Source organism: Polypterus senegalus, chromosome 3 (assembly GCF_016835505.1).
Source record: "Polypterus senegalus isolate Bchr_013 chromosome 3, ASM1683550v1, whole genome shotgun sequence".
NCBI classification, from domain to species: domain Eukaryota; kingdom Metazoa; phylum Chordata; class Cladistia; order Polypteriformes; family Polypteridae; genus Polypterus; species Polypterus senegalus.
Genome location: NC_053156.1, coordinates 178076384 through 178098166, shown reverse-complemented (window position 1 = coordinate 178098166; position 21783 = coordinate 178076384). Strand labels below are relative to the sequence as shown.

At 36.8% G+C, this 21783-nt stretch overlaps 1 protein-coding gene across 1 annotated transcript in view; it reads left to right on the top strand.

The window, feature by feature from the left end:
* Positions 1 to 21783, top strand: part of LOC120525708 (atypical kinase COQ8A, mitochondrial-like) — a 154264-nt gene that overhangs the window by 9354 nt on the left and 123127 nt on the right. The window contains exon 2 of the mRNA XM_039748244.1: positions 14808 to 14965. Coding sequence (XP_039604178.1) covers positions 14822 to 14965 — 144 coding nt within the window. The 5' untranslated portion in view covers positions 14808 to 14821. The remainder of the gene's footprint in view (positions 1 to 14807; positions 14966 to 21783) is intronic.

Below are 21783 nucleotides of genomic sequence, written 5' to 3'. Positions count from 1 at the left end.
GGATGTTACGTGAACGTGCTCTTCTTGTGTGGGATATGTTTAAGTCACATTTAGCTGATGATGTTAAGTCGGAGTTAAATAAAGTTAACACAGACATAGCAGTTATTCCTGGTGGATTAACTTTCGTACTTCAGCCTTTGGATGTGTGCCTGAACAAACCGTTCAAGGACTTAATGCGCAAAAAGTGGAACAATTGGATGCTGTCTGGGGTGCAGACATTTACCGCTGCTGGTAACATGCGTGCTGCACCTTTGGCAACTGTGTGCGAGTGGATTGTCGCGCCGTGGGCAGAGATCAAACCGGAGATTGTGACAAAATCATTCAAAAAGTGTTCCATCAGTAATGCCACGGACGGTACGGAAGATATGTTATGGGAGGATGATGATGATGATGTGCCTCTCGCCCAACTTATCGACGATACCGAGGAGTACAACATGTATGATGATATGATTTGTCCAGAGAACTGGAATGTGTTATTTGGTGGGGAGGATAGCGATAGCGAATTCATGAGGAAATTCAATGGATTTTAGTGCGTGAGGAATTCAATGGATTTTAGTGCGTAGTAAGTATTAAATTCATATATATTAGTGTATACGAGTGTTTCAGTGTTTACATAGTGATTGAACCATGACAATTAGTCAGCGATTGTGTATATACCCGCAGTAATTGTGTCTCAAAGACAATATAATTGTTATTCAACTGATAATTAGTAAACTAATTGATATTTATAATTAATCACGTATTGTTATGAAGTTATTTGTGAACAATATTAAATTGCTCTGTGCTATTGGATAATAATTTACCCGGGATCATTGTAAATAAAATTATAATTATATATTAAAAATAAAATCTTTTTTTTTTTGTTTCATAATGGATTGAACCTTACTATGCCGAACAGTAACTAATTATTCATCAAATCTTACTAATCCTAATCTTTAAATTCAAGCACGATACTCATTCATCTTAATTACTGTACAGCAGCGTTAAGAGGATTGGCGACTTCTTCATTCACGAATTTTTTATAGTGACATTTACAGTCGGTATTTTATTTTAAACTTCCCGATTAATTTATTATAAAATTTAATAATAAAATCAACAACTAAAACACTTTTTTGAATAAATTCTTTATTTAATTTAAAGTACTGGCATGCAAAGTTACTTCTTCATCTGAAAGATGGCTCTGTGGTTTCGTCATTATTTACTTCCGTATTCATCGGCAAAACCGGCATTGCGCTTGAAATCTTGAATCTGAAATGATACTCGTTGTATAAACCGACCCCCAAACTCCAAGCCAAAAATCTAGGACGAAATTCTCGGCTTATATAACAGGATCTACGGTACATCAAATGCTTTTTTTCTTTGGTTATATTCTTCAATAAAAGCGCACATGTTTATGTGACATTTGGACTAAAGTCTTCACACATTATATACATCACATCATTATTAGTACAACATGGAAAAAGTGTCTGTTTTAGGTATGTATTCAGTATTACTTGCCTAACATTTCCCGTCATCCTACACTTACCTAGATCTTTGTAGACACAGAACACACATGAAATGCAATAATGATATACTGCATTATTCACCCTATACAACTCCAGGAACCTCACATCCAGATAAGGAACCTTTGCTTGAGCTGGGAGAACTTTTTGCCCAAGTTCAGCTCCATCAAGGCGGGAGATGGTTCAGCAGGCTACTTGCTGCTTGTGCTAATCGCCACATTTTCAAAACAAAAGACGCTGATGGAGAGGTGCGAAGGGATTAAAGGTGGGCCAGGATTATGAGTTTTTTTCGTAGGCTTCTGGGATTCTTGTGTTAATTCTTCTAAAAAACATCAAGTCTAGTTTTATAAGTTCCTAAATTCTTTCTGTCTATCGTGCTACTTGGTAGCTTATTTCAAGTGTCTATGGTTCTCTGTGTAAAGAAAGTACTTCCTTACGTTTGTGTGGAATTTACCCTTAACAGGTTTCCAAATGTGATGTATTAATTGATGTATTAATTGAATGTTATAGGTGTTACACTGCACTAGTGGTCATATAAGTAGGGATCTCATTGTACTGTGAGCATATGCCTCAATTAAACTTGAGGAATTTGAGGTGTGGGAATTTTATAGACCGTATAAATATGTATACTGTGTGTGTCATATGTCATTGTTTTAATTGTTAATCATGGTTTTCAGTTTATAAATTAGCAACTGTAGATTTGATTTTGCTGGCTTGTTAGCACAGTCACAGAAGTAACTAGATGCTTTGGATTACAGTTTATTTTTGCTAATATCAGTATTTATCTTGACCTGTTGCAGCTTTTGACTAAGGAATAAGTATTCAATAAATCTTTATTGCTTGGCATCTTAAAATAAGTCCATCCATCTATTTTTCCAACCCGCTGAATCCGAACACAGGGTCACGGGAGTCTGCTGGAGCCAGTCCCAGCCAACACAGGGCACAAGGCAGGAACCAATCCCGGGCAGGGTGCAAACCCACCGCAGGACACGCACCAAGCACACACTAGGGCCAATTTAGAATCGCCAGTTCACCTAATCTGCATGTCTTTGGACTGTGGGAGGAAACCCACGCATACAGGTAGGACCTGGAAAGCGAACCCGGGTCTCCTAACTGCGAGGCAGCAGCACTACCGCACTACCACTGCGCCACCGTGCCGCCCTAAGTTTCTATCAGTGAAGTATCTATTACACACTCTGTGGACACTGTATTATATACAACTATCTAGTACTCAGTACTATCCTCTGTTGTTGCCTGACCAGGCTGAATTCTTCAAGGTTCAACTAGTTTCTGGAAACATTTCCCAAGGATTTCAGTCAATTCTTGTTTTGGTAGTGTCATGAAATTCTTGTTTCTTTTATCTGAAAGATGTTTTTTCAAGATTTTGTAACTTTTCATGCCTTCAAAATAAACTAATGTTCATGGAACCTCATTGAGGTGGTACATGTTTTGGATCATGCCACATTTTTCAGATAAAAGCAGGTACAGTACATGTTCCTGCGAATTGTAAAAAACTGTGAATTATGGATGTGGTTAAAAAATGCCTATTTTTATACTTAAACCCTAAGTATGCCCCCAAAACGCTTTAATTTCATTTCAACCTCAGCTTAATACATTACCTAAAAAAAAGAATGTAAAGTTAAACCCGTATACTGTACAGTACTGTACTGATATGTCAATTGCACGGCTAGAATGTAAAATTTTGATGTTACCGCTATATGTACTGTAATTCATGCAAGCAGATTTTCATTGCTAGAAGCCTTAGAAGGTGCAGGGCGTTCCGACTGCATCATCTGGCTTTAATCCTTAAACTGCCACATACTTGGGGGGTTAATGCATCCCTGGCCACCAAATACTTTTTTGCTGCACTTTTTAAGTAAACTTCACAATTCACAAAGAAAAAGTGAAATAAATTTAAACACTTTTTTTTTTTTTTTCATGCAAAGAGCATCACAATTACTGCAACACTGATCATTTTACACACTACTAATGTAAAAACTATTTAAAAAAACTACTGGAACAATATGTACAAAGTGCAACTGATGCCATTGATGAAATTCAGTAAATCACTGAGCCAACTGTGCTTGAACTGGCATGTATTCTGTATTAAATAAAACTCCTCAATGATATACGACATGCTTCCCGCTGTTTGCTTGCTTGATTCTCTCTCTCTCTCTCTCTCTCTCTCTCTCTCTCTCTCTCTCTCTCTCTCTCTCTCTCTCTCTCTCTCTCTCTCTCTCTCTCTCTCATTCTCTGCTCCTGACACGTATTCTTTGAAGGGGAAGATATGTTTGCATTCTTTTAATTGTGAGAAAGAACTGTCATCTCTCTCTTGTCATGGATCACAGCTTAAACTTTTGACTAAAGGGTGTTACTTCATGTCTAGAGGGCTCTAATAATGTTAACAGTGTGGGAGAGTTTATAAGGGCTTACAATATATAAAAATAACCATACAAACATATGGTTTCTACTTCGCGGATTTTCATCTATCGCGGGGGGTTCTGGAACACAGGGATTACTGTATATCTATTATACAGTGCCTTCCCTGTTTATTTATATATCTAGTGCTTTCTCTGTCTGTCTGTCTGATTGCATATAGCGCTGAACTTATTGCTCTGTACTATTCTGTCCTCTGCATGTCCTGGAGTACAAAAGAAACACCATCATATAGCAACATGTGCGAACTGGCAAGACCGGGGGGAAAAAAACACGCGGTCACTGATTACAAACCGCAAGATGAATAAAAGAGACAATATATGTAAAAAACATCATCGCACTAATGCAATATTATTTGAAAATGAACCCCGTCAGATTGGGTTTGAGTATGCGCCCGATCTGACGCTGTTCGTTTTTTAAATAATATTGCATGTACTGTGCGTTGAAACTGCTGCACTGAATAAGCTGATGCCTTCTGTAACAGCGTCAGCATGTATTCAAACCCGATCTGACACTGTTCGTTGTCAAATAATATTGCATGTACTGTACTATTTTAGAATAAAAACATACATATGATTTCAGTCAGTCTGTAAGAGCCAGTGTAAATGCATGATAATTTTAAAGGTTAGCTATTTTTTTTTTTTAATTCAGTTCCATTTTCTCAGTCATATTCACAATCCCCCCCCCTCCCCATCTGACACTGCTGTTTTCACATAAAGACGCGCTATAGCTCAAATGTGATTTATTTGGAGACGCGCTATACTCGAATGTTATTTATATAAGGAAGAAAGTACAGTGTCAGGTGCTCATTCAGTGTAATAGGAACCAAAGCACAGAAAGTGGGTCCCTGTGAATGTATGGCCAGCAAATTCGATCAATGTGTACATCATGTGAAACTTCACTGCAGTACAAGTATACATGTCGTAAATGTAGGAAGGGTGTGTGGGAATTGTTTATATTTAAATGTGATGATTTTATATAGCACGGATTGGAAATCCGCAGTTCTTAGCATTGCACCACACAAGCTGTCATATCAACCGCCTACTGTAACTTGCTTTATTTTTCTTCACTTATTAACTAGAATAAAAGTGCACTTGTTTTGTTATACTTGTACACCAACATATGTCATGTGTTTGAGCGACACTGGCATGCTCTAAAAATAAACGTGTAATGCCACGAAAAGTGCACACAGGTACTTCATTTCGCAAGCATTGGTATGAGAATGCAGTCACAAGTACACTGCAGAATCATAAATTACACCGGCTGTTACACACTTAAATCAAATGTATGTTTTTATTCTAAAATAGTAAGAATAAGAGCAGTTTACTTCTCAAAATTGAGTTGTGCGGATTCAGACTCATGACCTTTTGATTACCAGTCAGCAGCTGATAATATTACGCTACTATGGCAGTTGTAGTAATCGTGTGTCAATGTGGCATGCTAAGGCGGCTTTTTTTCTGCAGTTATATTTTTGAATAAAAGTATACTTGTTCTGTTATATTTGTACCTTTTGTGAAAGTGTTTTTTTGATATTTGGACTTTAGGCTTCATACATTATATAGTTTATGCCTACATTTTGTCATTTACTACTACAATATGAAAAACGTTTCTGTTTTAAAAATGTGTTTACACAGATTGCTGTAGAAACAGAACACTCGTGAAATGCGTGTATTCAAAATAATAATTTATTATTTATTATTTTCAATCTAAAACTCCACTTCATTCCCAGATAATCAAGGCATGAGCTGGGAGAAGTTTGTGCACGTTCTAAGTCGGTGGGGGGATGGAATAGTCGACTACTTGCAGCTTTTCTTTATCAGCACATTTAGATTACAAAAGACCCAGGTAGAGAGGTAAGAATGGTTTTAAGAAGCGATTTAAGGTGGGACGGAGCTACGAGTTTTTTCGTAGGCTCTGGTAATTCTAGTGTTAATGATATATAATTGTGTATGATTGGTTACTTGTACTACACGTCATAGCCATATGTAAAAGACAGGAAATACATTACTTATGCAACAGCTAATTTTTATTCATTAGGCACAAAATTCTGTGAGGGTGCATTCAGATTGTTTGGATGACGTCCTTTGAAACTTAAAGTTTGTACTGGGGAAATGTTGTCGTCTTGTTGTTCTTCAAAAAAGAAAAGTTGAGGAAGTCCTAGAATCTGAAGATCTTGAGTCACAGTTTTGACTCTTTTGAGTATTTACTGAAGGACTCTGATATGCTTATAAGAACTGCTTAGTACTTATACGGTACATAGTACTGCTTTGAAGTGTCTCAGCGTGCACTTATATGATCCAAGAGTTATGGGTTTAATTATCCCATTTGGATGCTGTGTGCTACATGTTCCTCCTATGTCATTTTTTTCTGAGCAGTGCTCTTCCAGTTTCAACGTATTTGCCTATCTGCTCGAAGTTTCACATGAGGTACACATTGATCGAATTTGCTGGCCATACGTTCACAGGGACCCACTCTTTGAACAAATGTATTCATATAATGCTGTGCTATTCTGCTGATAGCAGATTCATGTGGAGACCCCGAAACCCTGATTGAATGTCACTCACACTACACAAACTTTCACGGGAGATCACTTTTCTATGGAATGTATTTGTATTGCTCTGGGGCCTGCTATTCCTTGCAGTTTCACATGGGGACTCCCATCCCCGCGTGTTGAATGTCGCTGAATCGTACAGCGCTAACTTTCATGGAGGATTGTTCTTAGATCTAATGTCACCGTATCATGCCACTCAAGTTGCTGTGTCGCAAGCACATGTGGAAAAGAAAGCTGTTTGAACTAGTGTCTTGTTCACAGTATAATCCCATCATGCCCCTTCTCCACTGAAAGGATAGATTGTGGAGTGGAATATTTTTTATTCTGTTTTAAATCAAATAAAATTGAAGAGTGGTCAGGGTGTGGGGAAGGTTGAAGTGTGTGCTTGGTTGATGCAAACCTGATTAGAATTGTGTGGGGGTTAAAAACCGGTCTCCTGTGCTTATGACATGACTACCACCTGTAACCTAAAACTTGTTGAGGAACACTGGTTTAGGTGTGTGTGTGTGTGTGTGTGTGTGTGTGTGTGTGTGTGTGTGTGGTGTGTATGACTATCTCTGGGGGACCCTGTGCCCAAGGTTTCCAGGAAAGTCATTGTCCCAACTCTTGTATCTCAGCACTAGAAGTATCTGGGAAGAAAATGTTTTTATGTACCTAGTTTATTTCTGACGTAAAATGAAATTAAAAAAACTGGAAAAAAATAGACACAGAAAACTGCTGTGGGGCAACTGTATCAGAAGGCAGTAGAAGATGGTTAAATTGTAGTACAAACTCCATTTTTTGTACAGATTGTAAAGTATCTCTCTCTAGTGATGAACACAAATTGTTTCAAGGACTGGCATGTAAAATAATTTTGAAAATAAGGTTTGGATGAATTTATAATTATGCATACATAGTTACAGAGTGTTTACTTTTTGCTTTAGAGTGAAAAAAGAAAAAAGTGCGTCTGCAATATTTGTTTAATGAGATTGTTAAAGTGCAAGACAAAAACCTTAAAGTGTTAATTTTGTTGTGTTTAGTTATTGGCATAAACAAAGGTTTTTAATCATACAAATATAAATACTTTAATACTTTATGAACCTTCATATAGTACTTACAAAAAACATTTCTACATTTGTTAGTATAGTAGCTACTGATTAGACTAATGACCTGTTAATAAAAGTTACCCCTGAAACTAGCACTGCAAATGCTAACAATTCTGTGCTTATGTTCCAGAAAGAAGTTAAACTGAGAAAAGTAATTTTTACATTAACTTTGGTCTTTTCAGCCTGCTCAGTTTCAGTGGATGACATAAAACGTATTTTAAAATATGGCATTAGGTCACTGTAAAATATTAGGCCTCATTTTACAAATCTGATGCAACCACTTAGCTTCTGTTTTTACATTTTCAAGTTCAAGTTTGCATGTGTAAATTTCATGATAAAAATTTCACTTAAATATTTACAAGGGCATATACAGCATTTTTTATTGTGACTGGCTCTTAAATAATGTTATAGCCTGTGGCTAAAAACTACCCCCGAGTCTACTGGTTTGTACTGGCAGTTTTCCTGTAATGTTTGTTAAAAGTGAGGTTATGGCTGATATCTTCAGTAAAACTATTCACCTTTTTAAAACGGTAGAAGATGCTCACTATAAAAGGAGAAAGCTATCTATGCTTTCCACTAAAGAAGTAAAGACATTATGGAGCTCCTTCCTTTTGAACATGCTACTTACATTTGCCCATGAATAAAGCCTTACTGCAATAGATAAATTCTTGCTTTTTCTAGTGACTGACATTGGATTTTGTTGATAGTCATTGCAAAAGTCAAATTTACAGGAAACTTAATGGTTTTGAATTAAAATGGGGGATTAGAAATAATGGTAATTTTGGATGCAAATATATTTTTTTCTTTTTGGCATCCTGCAAAAATTGTAACTTGAATCAGATTTTGGGGTTTCTTTTTCCCCTGTTATTAGTCATAGTGCCTGGCACCCAACTCAAACTTTATAGCATGCTTGCTCACAACATCTTACTTGAGCTTCGCCGAACATTCCATCCTTTACTTCATAGCTCACTCTGCCACTAATTATCATGCCATCTGTTTTTCCTGTCTAGCATATCTTTACTTCTTCATTCATCCATCCATGTACCCTATTTTGCAGTGCTGCTCCTCGCATGCTCCACCCATCCTTTCTGCTTGAACTCTTAATTTGTGTAAACCAGAAAGCCCCAAACAGCTGAGTGGCAGCACAGTTTCTCTTTAATGGCCACTTTATACTTCATGCTGAGAATGCTTACACACGCACATGGCTGCCACACGTTACCTGTATTGTGTTGATGTCTCCTCTGTGCACGTCCTTAGAAATTAGTTATTAAATTAAAGTAATTACTTAAATTATTTAATTACTTACAAAATATGGGTGGTATGTATGTTTAAGTTTTGGTATGTGATGTCCACATCATTGTTTACTGTCAACATATCACAACAGACTTGCAGCTCTAACAGGATCAATCGGTGTGCTTCGATGATTGATGAATGGTTTGATGTGGTGAAGCAGTCATCAAACTTAAATCCTGAGATGCAAATGTCTTCATGGTGCTTTTCTTCATCCATTTCTCACATAGGCCATAGAAGTGTCACATATTCCCCATCGTAATGATGTGATACCTTCGCAACAGTATTAGAATGAAAAGAATTTTTCCCTCAACTCACAATACAGTGAAACCAGACATTGTTGTCTCATTGTGGTGGTTTCTTATACTGCCACCTGGAGGAATTCTCCAGATTTACTTGAAATAAGCAAGCAAGTTTAGTCAGTAAGTCCTGAAGCTTGTGTGATGCATAGCGTTAAGTATATCCCTGGCCTAAGTCTCTACTTAGCAGTAAGTTTCTTTTAACAGTCATGCTAAGATAGGTGACATTCTGGTGATATTAAGAGTATATTCTTTAAGATTTCTTAAGTTTGCTTTAAGTCCATGGTAATAATAAATAATCCCTCAGGATGTATATGACCAGATTCGGTAAAAATGTTATTCAAGTCATTCAGATACATTACTGGTGTTGTCCTTCAAAATTAATGTAAATGGAGACCAGAAAAACACTTGAGAATTCCCCTGGAAGATAAAAAATATTTGATCATTAAGTCCTGTATGTGAATAGTTTTATAGATGATTATAACGTTTGTACACCACACATTGTTAACTAAAAAAAACGCGGCCATTCTCTTCTAGTTCTGTGTCTGGTAATTCCAATTTGAGTAATCCAGTTGGCTGTATATAACTGAAGACAGCAGGCCAGTATTTAACAGGCAAAGGTTTGAATGCTCAAATATTTGCTCTAATGTTTAAATGGGTATGTTGCTCATAAATAACAGGAGACAGATAGCAAATGGATTATTTTTAAATAAAACCTCTGGAACAAATTGGAGAGCATATATTTACATTCTAAAACAATCTTATTAACTTCAGTGAAGGTTAATATGCTTTAAAGTTTTGGATTGAAATTAACTATAATATCTCTTTAAGCCTATAGCAGAAAACATGGTCAGCAAACCAGCATAACAAAGCTATGTCATCATTCTTCAAAAGGTGGTCTGTGATACATTTGCAGTGGCACACTGTGACTCAGAATAAATGCCTGTCAACCTAGGCCTCGAATTAAACATAAACATGACTTCTTTGGAGATCTGTTTAATGTGGTTTCATTTAGCAGTGGCACTTTGAACAAAATGAATCGGTAAATTTAAGTAAATTATGAAATTCTTAAAGGGAATACTTAATTTTTAGTTGTTTCTATAATCTTGCTTAAGTGAACATTTTTTTTTATCTTTCTGGCAGGTGGTTGCATATTAAGTCAGGGCATTATAGCCCTGAAAGTTACCATATCTGTCCAGAGTCACGTTGCTTGTTTTCTTTTGTTGAATTCTGCTGCTACTACTTAATCTGTTGTAAGAACAAGCAGTGGAGAGCTGCAGTTTTACTACTCTAAATAATGTGTATACCTTCTGAACGCAACAGTTGCATCCCTTTGAACTGATTTAACTTGTACAAAGGAGTTATAGAATTGTTTCAAAATTCTTTTTTCATCTATTACCTGTAAATTAAAGAAAGAGGTGGATAGTGTATTAATTTAAACATAGAATAGAAAATTGTATATGTTTTGTTTTTAACTCTGTGAAATGCTTCTAATCCTGAGCTGCTTTAGCATGCTTTATTTTTATGAAGACATTTATTTTGGTCTCTAGGTATGCACTGTCTCAGAGAGCACTTGGTTTATTACTAAATTCTGATTATGCACATCAGCAGAGAGCTCAGAATTTGGAGGACCTGCTAGGAAGGGGTCCCAAACCCATTTTACTTGTGTCTGTCAGAGGTTTCTCTGTTATCACACTTGTTTTGATTTAGTTGTGCAAACTTGATTTACCTGTATACAAATAGAGCGCAATTGCGCATAGAGGCTATGTTGAAGTTTTATTTTCTTTGTAACGTTCATCAAATAATTGTTTATATATTTTTTATATCCCTAATTCACATGCTAATTATATTACTTTCAAGGCTACAATCTATGTTAAGTACACAAGCACTGTTGTTGAGCACCTGAATGCAACATTTCCTGATATGCCAGTCATTTCCTGCTTTTTAAGACTACTTGCTGTTAAAAGTCATGATCAAAGTGAGGCTGCTACTTTTTCAAGAGTCTTGCAGTTTGAAATTATGACTGTCCTAAACAAGAATGAGATGTTGCATTAAAAAATGTTTAAAGTCATTCACGAGTCTAAATCCAATACAAATATTATTAAAATAAGTACGAAGTCTTTTCTAAATTTAGCAAAACTGATGCTCTTTTTCATTTGTAAAATATATTTGTCACATTAGAGTGAATCATCTTTTACCAAAGATGGCACCTATATTGCGCCACATACAGTGAAAGACTCATTACCATTGGGTAGCTGAGTTCCATTATATTGTGTAAGTGACATATGATCTTTATGCATTGTTACACACAAGCTTGTGTGAGAGTACATGTAGATCATGTGGTTGATGTGCAATAAGACTTGAAGTTTGTACTAGGGAAATGTCATCTTCAAAAAAAATCTATAGTAGAGGAAGTTCTGGAAAAGTTACAGAATGTAATGTGGTTGCTGAATGACTTGAGGCTGTACCTTGATTTGTAAGTACTGCTTGGTACTTGTGCGTTTCACCATGCGCTTCTACAATACAAACATCATGGGTTCAGTTACCATATCCGGACACTGTCTGCTGCATTTTCTCCCTATGTTAGTGTTCTGAGCACTGCTCTTCCAGTTTCTGCTTCTTTGCGTACCTACTCAAAGTTTCACATAAGGAGCCTTTTAATCGAAGCTGGGGACCCCTGTTGTCACTGTGATTAAAAAATCTGTTTCAGCTAGCGTTTTGTTCGTAGCATAATCTCCTTGCCTCCCCATCCCTGCAATGCTTTTTTTTCTTCACTTACCTTTCACTTCTTAACTGCTCCCATGAAATGCAATAAAAAAGTAATAAAAAAAATAAGTGGAAAACACATTGAACTTCTGTGAGGCAATTGCAGCAGAAGGCAGGAGAGGATGTGTGAATGGCAACACAAAAAACATTTTTCTGAAGTTAATCATCTTCATTTCACTAAAACACCAACCGTCAGACGGATGAGCGAGTGTAACTTGGTCACCTACCTTTCTGATCTCTTGTCCAGCACAATAGTTTTAGACCATTTATTGTTGAGGTATTTGTGAATGGAGCTAGTGCTGCTAAGGAATACCATTGCGTTGACTTTATTGTCGACATTTCCACTTTAATTTTGACGCTTATGTCGAGATTAAAGTCGACATTTCCACTTTTATTCTCATAGTTTTATTTTATAATTAAAGTACAATGTCGTAAACTAAACTTCATCATAAAATCAATGTTTAATTTACTAGATTTTCTCAAACCCCGTGATAAGTTAATGCAGCACATTAAATGCTTTGTGTTATGTGTTCCCCAACCCAGTTGTTCATCACTACGCTTCTTAAACTGACTTCCTCCACAATAAGAGGAGGTGCTGGTAGTGATTACCGTACAGAATCCATTCACTTCATGATTACACAGTACCCAGGTACATTACACTGTATTGAAAACAAATAAAAGAGTACAACTTGGCTTGCAGTATTATCCATAGTATAGAAACAGTATTTACACATTTGAACATAATGGTCCACATCCGACCTTTTAAAACCTATATAAGTATCTACAGACAATGAACGTGACTCCTTTTTTTTCGGCAAAAGTTCTTCTGTGTCATCATGTTCAACTTTATTATTAGCTGCAGCTTCAGTTTCGGAATGTTCTCTGTCCATTTTCACCGCACAATACCTACACTACCACTACCTATTTAGCGGTGTAGCAGTGAAAAAGAGCCCACGCGGAACACCGCTGTGATTAGCAGTGTAGCAGTGAAAAAGGTCCCCACTTGAACAGTTTCCCGCTGCGCCATGTTCCGAAAGTCGTTTAGGCAATTTAAACCGCTGTTGCGGTATAAGAAAAATCCATACCGTAACAAAAATAAACGGTTTTCGGTATGAACTGGTATACCGCTCAGCACTACCTTGCACACTGTCCTTGTCTTGCTTTCTTTCATGCTGCAAGGAAGGTATTACTACAATTCTCATCCTAAACATTTTGAAAACCCGCTAAAGGCATTACCTCCAGCATCTGGCCTTCCTTACTTTAGAGGTAAACATGGTTCTGCTTTTACTGTGGGACTGTAGGAGTCTACTGGGGTTGAAACGGAATAGCTCCGATCAATCTTCTTAGACCCCCAAGCCCTTTTAAAAACATGGGGGCATTTGTTGCTGTCTGTCTGGCATGAGGTATTCAGCCTTTGTAGAAAATTTCTGTAGTCTTTTGTAGCGGTCAGGGGCCGCTAAGATTCCCAGCATGACAGTGATTTATTTATTTAAGTAGATGAGATCCCAGGGACGTCCCCAGCCTTGGATCGACCCACACGCACACTCACAAAAAAAGATGCAACAACGCACACTGGGAAAAGTAAACAATTAAGAATATAATGAAATTAAATCAACTAAATGAAAACAATACCACCCCTGACCCCTTCAGCAATATTACATTTAACAAATAAACACAAACACCATACAGCAAAGTCCATGTAAACCAAACTGGATGAAATGAGCGGCAATGAAGTTAAGTCCAGCGATCTGTATGTTGAAAGGGTGAAAGAAAACACAGTCCTACCGGTAGTTACTGAAAGGATGAAGTTGCATGGATGGTTCAGGAGTGCTCCACTCTTCCGGAAAAAAACAATGAATTCCAACACAGTCCTCAGTGCACAGGTAGACAGACGATCCAGACCCCAACAAACGAATACAGTCCAGGACACAATGATTAATTAAGGTTCAAACAACAGCAGGCAGCACGACCCATAAACACAACACACAACGCACCAAAACAAACAAACGTTTTCTCTCTATTGGCCCCCTGCCCTCCTTTTAACCTCCTTTTGACCACCTTTGATCCCAACAGCCCCTGCAAGGACTGCTGGGAGGTGAAGTTCTTACTTAGTACCACTGCTACACTTTAATTTTTACTATGAAAATACTAAAGCATTCCCTGTGCATACTGCAGTGGTAGGTCACATGCCCTCTATTTTCCTAGTGAATCATTATTTGTTTCTCTTTGTGAATCTGTCTCACTTCCCCCTTTTTCTGTGCTTATTTCCATTACAGGACATCTAGTATAATTACAGAACCTATTGTATCCTGTTTTGTTTCTCTAGCATTGGCCCAGGTCTTCTATAGCACTTTCCTGAATGGCAACTTCATGTACACCCTTCTTGCACAACTCATCACAACATATATGTGTGTGTGTATGTATATATAAAATATATTTCAAAATGTATGTTTTAGCAGTCGTAGCTTTGCTATGCAAATTAGGAGGATTGGCTGTGCTGTACGTATTGTGATGTAGTGGCAACCTATCAAGGTGTTCCCTTGCACCTGATACTTGCTGTAGTGGGTTAATGTTTACTGTTACAGAAAACTCTGGTTACATTACTTGCTGAGAGATAAAACAGTAAGCCTTCGAAAGAAATGGCAGCCTTGTGTTTTCAAGGTGCAGTGTCTTGGTCACTAGGCTACTTTGTTTGTTAAAAGATGTAGCTGTGCTTGGGTGTCTTGCATATTTTTTATATCTGCACTTTAAGAAACTGTATTTATGATCTACATTTGTAAAGGCACCAGTGTTGCTATACGCATGATTTTCAGACCTTTCTTCTCATTTACTTCAACCTGTCTCAATTATCCATAGAAGGGTCTAATTTTGCTTTCAGGCAAAGAAGACACCATGGCTAGTGATATGATTCTTCTAATGAGGGGCCTTGCCAAGCTGAGCAAAGCTGTTATGGAGACCCAAGCAGGCAACTTGCAAAATTCTGCTGCAGCAAGAGAAGCTCTGTCTACAGCTAGGAGCATTCAGGTGACTGCAGAGGTATAGTATGTCTTAACACTGAGACACACATAAAATGCTAGCAGGTGTGTTTTGAACTCTGTATTAATGACTACTTGCGTGTTTTGTGCTTAACCTTTTTTTTTGTATGTGCATGTTAATGTGCATCTCTCAAATTTTCAGTTTATAATATAGAACTAGTAGTGGAACAAAAATGTTATCATGTTTGGGAGTTTTTGGGATAATTGATAACTGATAACTGATTGCAATGCATTTAAGGGAGTACTCCACCAAAATATATATTTTTTGTATTTATTTACCCATTGTAGTTTGTAGCAATTGCCAAGATTGTAATCTTATGATTTCATGCAGAACAGAGAGTATAGTTTCTTACAGAAGGAGTGTCTATGATGACAAATCTTGGACAACTCTTGCATCACTTATGTTGAGTAATGTGCATGTCAAGTCACCCAGTCATATATTTACAATGTTCCAAACACAAGTATGTTTACTAAAATAATGTTAAATATGCCACTTCTGGAAAATAATGTTATGAATGAAAAGGGGATGCTATGAAATGTGACTAATACAGTATTCTTTTAATACATCTTTACACATATTCATTGCTTTGGTTATTTGTAAATTAGTAGTACTATTATACTGTGTGCACAGAAGAAAGTTGTTGAATATGGACATGCACTATTCAACTACCATGAACATTGGTGTTATGCAGATTTTCCACAAAAGAAACCCAGAATTTAGTGGTTTTCATAATTTTTTGTTACCATTTAAAGTATCTATTATAAAAAAAAATCTTGCAACGAGACGTGATCTTTTGAAGAGAGACAAAGAGACACTTTCACTTCCAGCGACACAGTCAGGTCGCTGTCAAGCCACATTATACTGACATCCATTGGAAGCATGTTCCTGTGAGACTGTGACCTAGGCAAGGAAAGTAATAATCAGCCTGGAAAAAATGGAAATGAAAACCTTGCAGGTTCAAACGGGGTCAGAAATATAAAGACAAAGTAAAATACATAGTAGAACTTTTTAAAGACGTTCAAAAACATTGACGCCATACACATGCAGATCAGGTTGCAGATTATGAAAGCAGTGGAATTCGAAAGGCTCAAAAAAAACCTTGGCGCGATCTACACACAGAGCAAGTTAAAAAATATGACAATACTACAATTCGAAAGTGCACAAATGCAATCTGTACTGTCTTTTTTTTTTTTTTTGACAAACAAATGGAAATTATTACTAGGTGAAATAACGGAACTGCAAAAAGATTGAATATATGGACATAGGTGATATGTCGGAAGTATGTAGATATTCTAAGGCTTTAAAGTTTAAGTCGGAGACTTGTAGATCATCTAATTCGTGTTACCATTAGGGAAAAGTACTGCTGCTTTCCAATGAAGAGGCGTTTCCGCAAGAATTCAAAGATTTATTGTTTGGTGAAAGTGAAATCCACAAACACTACAGGCAAAATATATAGGTCTACAATAATCTTTTGTATTAGCATCATTCAATGCACAAAACGTTGATTTACATAATAATGGACCATGTGCTATGAGAATCTGTGTTCCCGCAACAATTAAAGCTACGACAAGTTTAATTTTGAAAACAACAAAATTTGGTCAGGTGTATCTTTATGATCAGGGAGAAGCGATGCAACATAGAATCGAAAGAGTTAAACAATCCAACATAATAGTAATTCTACAGCCACTAATGGATACAAATCCATACGTCCAAAAGTATTGCACTTTACATGAAATTTATCAGCAAAACAAAGACAAAGAAATTTTCTTGGATTTCTATATGAATCTGAAAGATCAGTCATATTTACAATAAACCCACATGTGGCGAATTGTCAGCGATAATAATTTCAAAAGACAGAGATTTCAAAGTAGATATTTGTGAATATCCAAAGACAAAGCATGATTCGTCATTTATGTCAAATACATTGCCACATGCCGACCCTTTACTCTTTCGTTTGCTTTTCCCAGGTGGCGAAACAGGATGGTCGTACAATATGAAACAAACGCATTCAGAAAAACAAATAACACCCATACAATATTTTGTGTCAAAATTAGCAATACGTTCCCATGTATTAAATCCACAACTATCACCTCAACGTCTATCGCAACATTACATTATTAATGAATAGGTAAAAGTCGCAGCTAATTGTCTCTTCTGTATTAAATCGAATCAAGCTACACTTAGAACAGAACATATACAAGGTCTCATTGATCACGTTCAAATTCAAATATCAGTAGTTCAGACAAATTCAAAATAGGTAAAGCAGTAATATTACCATCTTCATATCAACGTAGTCCAAGAGCATTGCAACAGTTATATCGTGATGCAATGGCAATATCCAGAACTATTGGTCGGCCAGATTTATTTCTTACGGTGACGTGCAATCCATGATAGCCATAAATCTGCAGCTTCTTGAGAACAATGCCACCGGCTACATTGGCTATGGATATTCCCACTTTCGTAAGTAGATTGTTTTATCAGAAAGTCTTATTTTTATTGAATGAACTCGAAACGATGTTTGGGCAAAAAAGAGATCTTGATCGTATTAAAACGTTTACAGTTTCCCTTGAAAATCGCTTTTGCAAAGACAACAAATCACAAGGACAAACATTTGAAAAATTCGGTTTATTTATAAGAGACAAAGAAACGTATTCACTCACGGCCAATTATACGTTGCATTATCACGCGCTAAGACCAAACAAGGAATCCCAATTTAGTGCTATCTTGAAGAAACGTTCATTCCAAATATTGTTTTTACTGAAGTTTTACAATAAAAAATGAACATAATGCATATTAAACAATTCCCATAAAAACAAGCAAGTGAAGCGAGCAGGGGGCGGAGCCCCTAGTGTTACCACAAAATATTATTAATTAACACCATCACACACAAAAAAAAAAAAAATCTATATTTGTTGCTTAATTTTCATCACTTGCATCAGAAAGAACACATAATTTGAGTGTTAATGTCCCTCTTTTAAAAATAAAGGTACTGTCCGCTGTTGTGAGACTTTATGTATGCAATTTAAATATATTTAAATATATTAAAAATATTAAATCATCATGATGTGATATAGATTTAATGTGCTTGGAGTCATTGGTATTGTAAACATTTTGTAGGCCAGTGGTTTTCAAAGTCAGTCCTGGGGGTTCACATGTGGCCACAGGTTTTTGTTCCAACCAACTTCTGTTTTTAATTGCATTCCCAGCCTAATTAAGCAAGCTGTTATTGTCCAGTTTCTGTGTTTTAGGGTCAATGTAGAAACAATACAACTAGGTTTGATACATATTTAGTAGAATGTATTAAGAATTAATGTACTGTATATTGCATGGGGATGATTAATTTTTTTTTAACTTGTGTTTTTATTTTCTTTCTTTATCCCTTTAAAAACTGCATAACCAGACACACAGAAGTCTTTATGTCCTAATTAAAGTGTTAACTTTGATATTTTTATAATTAAACTATAGACCACAGATGTTATCTGTTTAATTTTTATTAATGAAATGAAATTCTGTAAGCTTGTTTTTCAGTGATCATAAAAATACTAAATTAAATATTTTTTGAAATGCACATATAAAATATGTGCAAAAATAATCATCCACAATACAGTGAACCCTCGTTTATCACGGTTAATCCATTCCAGACTCTAACGTGATAAATGAATATTCGCGAAGTAGGATTCTTTATTTATAAATTGAATATTTTCGCAGTTAGAGTATAGAAAACCTGTTTACGACCTTCTAAATACGTTTTTTAACATTATTAGAGCCCTCTAGACATGAAATAACACCCTTTAGTCACCATTACACTCGTATTACCCAATATATTAGACAAAATAAGAGAAAATAAGACATATTAGACGTTACAAATATCATATTACTAGGCGCACTCGCCTTTTAAGGCGACCGACTTTTATCCTCAATTTTTGTGCGCCCATTCATAACATCTTCATAACATCTCCCGAAAACCTACATTTTTTTTTTATCCCCTCAAGTGCCTGTCCAAAGTCGTACAATGTCAGCCCGAATCTGTACCGCTAAAGACAGAGTTTCATACACTAAATAAGCTATAGATGAGAATAAGCAAGCACCATCTCCCCTGATATTTACTATGCGGTGAGGCATTTGTACTCCATCAACATTAATTATTTCCAGAGACATAATTTTGTCTATTTTTCCAGTGCATCGCGCACAAAAGCAAGGGAACGATGAGAACACCAGAACTCTGCTCACATCGCGTCACTTCGTCCCTCAAGCCACAAGTAGTAAGTCTGTAATAAGCAAAATACCGCTACGCTTTGCACTCACGGGACGGAAGGACAATCCCAAACGCTTTTATATAGTAGATTATTGTACTGTACATTTAATTGCACACACACACACAGTTCTTACGCACAACCACTAACCTATGAAGGCACGACCTCCGTAGGAGAGTCTTCAGAGGTGGTGCAGTATCTTCAGCAAGTGCATTGTTGTCTTCTTCCGCTGAAGGAGTACTAGGAGTAGGCAGTGGGTGCGCGGCTGAAGAACATCTTGATAGGCAGTTGCTGGCGCTGTCTTTTCATATGCGTGAGGAGGCTTTTGTAGGGTATTGCCATCTTTAATCATATCCAAGAGTTTCACCTTCTCCTGAATAGTAAGCATCTTCCTCCGGCGCTTAGTTTTATTGTCGGAAGGCTTAGAAAAAGCAGCACATTTAGGAGCCATCATAGGGCTTAGATAAAAGTTCTCAGAAAGCGCATGCGTAGTGACGTAAGCGTGTATGAGAAAAAAATCGAGATAGTGTAGCCGCGAAAGTCGAAGCGTGATATAGCGAGGGATCACTGTATATATGGAGTAAAATAAAGTGCTTCTCATAATTACAAGCTGACATTTTTTTTCCTGTAATGTACCTATCTGAAACACATCCTAATTAGAAAAAAGTAGTTTTCACCATTTGTCTAAGAAAAAAAACCACAAATGTATACACTACTGTTCAAAAGTTTTAGAACACATCATTTGTTTCAGTTTTTATGGAAATACATGCAGTTTAACGTCTTAATGTTTCATGAAATTAAGGCATGGAACAAATAAGCAATGGCAAATGAAAAAATAAGACAAGAAGTCATTCAGTGTACAAACTTTTATTCACACTTTTGATTCATCAAAGTATCCAGCTTTTGCTGATGCAAGAGTCAAACTGTGGTAACCCTTTTGATTCATCAACTCAATGGCATACAAACACCCTGCATGATGAAGCAAAGATTTCAAAATTTAATTTGTCTGTCCATAAGTCTTTCTTCCAGTCCACAGCTGGTATTTCAAAGCCCTATTTTGTCCTTTACAGAATGGCATTTTTTGCTGCCACTCACCCTGTGAAATGTGCAGCAGAAACTGTAACTTGCTTTTTTCGATTGTTAAGCTGTGCATGAAGCTGTTTTGCAGTGAGGCTCCTATCACTCAAGCTGGTGACACTCAGAAACTTGTCTTCTGATTGGGTTGTGACTTTGGGTCTGCCAGATCTCTTCCTCTCAGTGTTTCTTCCAGTTTCCAATTGCCTTTGGTTTGTACAGGACATGGTATTCACTGGCACTTTGATTTTTTTTTTTCTTTTTTCAGTTTCTCTTAAGTGAAAGGCCTACACATTTAATGCTGCTAATGCTTCATCTCATTTAATTTAACTGTTGTTTTCTTGCTGTTATCACTGGATTTTACAACTTTCTACTGTGTAATATTGTCCAAGTAGTACTTCAGAGCATGTAGTAACACAGTCTGTTCCAACTCTGCTTTAAGACAAAGGATCAACCGAATCAACAGAAGCTGGGACACCGGTGCAAATAGTTTGCTTCAACTTGCAAGAATTTGCTTTAATTGCTGCAGAACATCTGTAGGTTATTATGTACTAGCAAAATATCCGTGCTTCGCAGCGGCGAAGTACTGCCTTAAAATTTTTATTAAGAAGAAAATTAAAACTTTTTAAACTGAGGGAAAATATACCAATAATTATTTGTTAAGGATCTCTTTGTATACCACATTGTGAGTTCGGCCCTCCGGTTGTTATATGACCAAGCTGTGCACTGAGCTTACTCTTGAGCATGCAACGTACAGTTGGCCATGTGAACAGTAATCTTGTTTCAAATCTCACAGCTTGGATTGCTGCTGTCATAATCGGTTTGAGTTTCATGGTTTGTTTCAATTACGACAGTATTTGTAGGACTTGTGTTGAAGAGACATTCGGCATCTGTCAAGCGTAAGTATACAACCGGTTTCATCGATAACTTCACATCCAGCTTTTGAGAGTTTAAACATTCATAAACATCAAAGTGTCCACTACTGAAATCGTCACCTGTCATTCTAAGATGTTTAAGAGGCATTGGCGGTTGTCGAAAGGTGTAAAATATTTGGCCATTTCGGTACAATTGAAAGCAACAACCGAACAATTCAGCGGCAGCCATCAACTCGCATGCAGATGCATAGGTTAAGGGCTTAAGCATTTCACTCTTATAGTGCTCCTGTGTAGTATAATTATCTCCTGTACCGTCATCAGTCCACACCTTGAACCTGTCCCAGTCATTCAATACATAAGACACAATGTTCCTCCGGATATCAAGAGTGAGCCTGATATGGCCGTGCAATATGTAACAAAGAGAATGGAAAAGGCAGGTGCCATCTCTGGGCATGGAAACCACTCGGTAAGTGACAGTTCTTTGATCGATGGTGATCACCTCGATAGACATGTTAATGGGGGTACGGTTGGAATGATAAAGGAAATGGGTACCTGAACAATGTAAAGTAAGTCTAAAATACCTAAACAATAACTATAATCGTAATAAATGAACAAT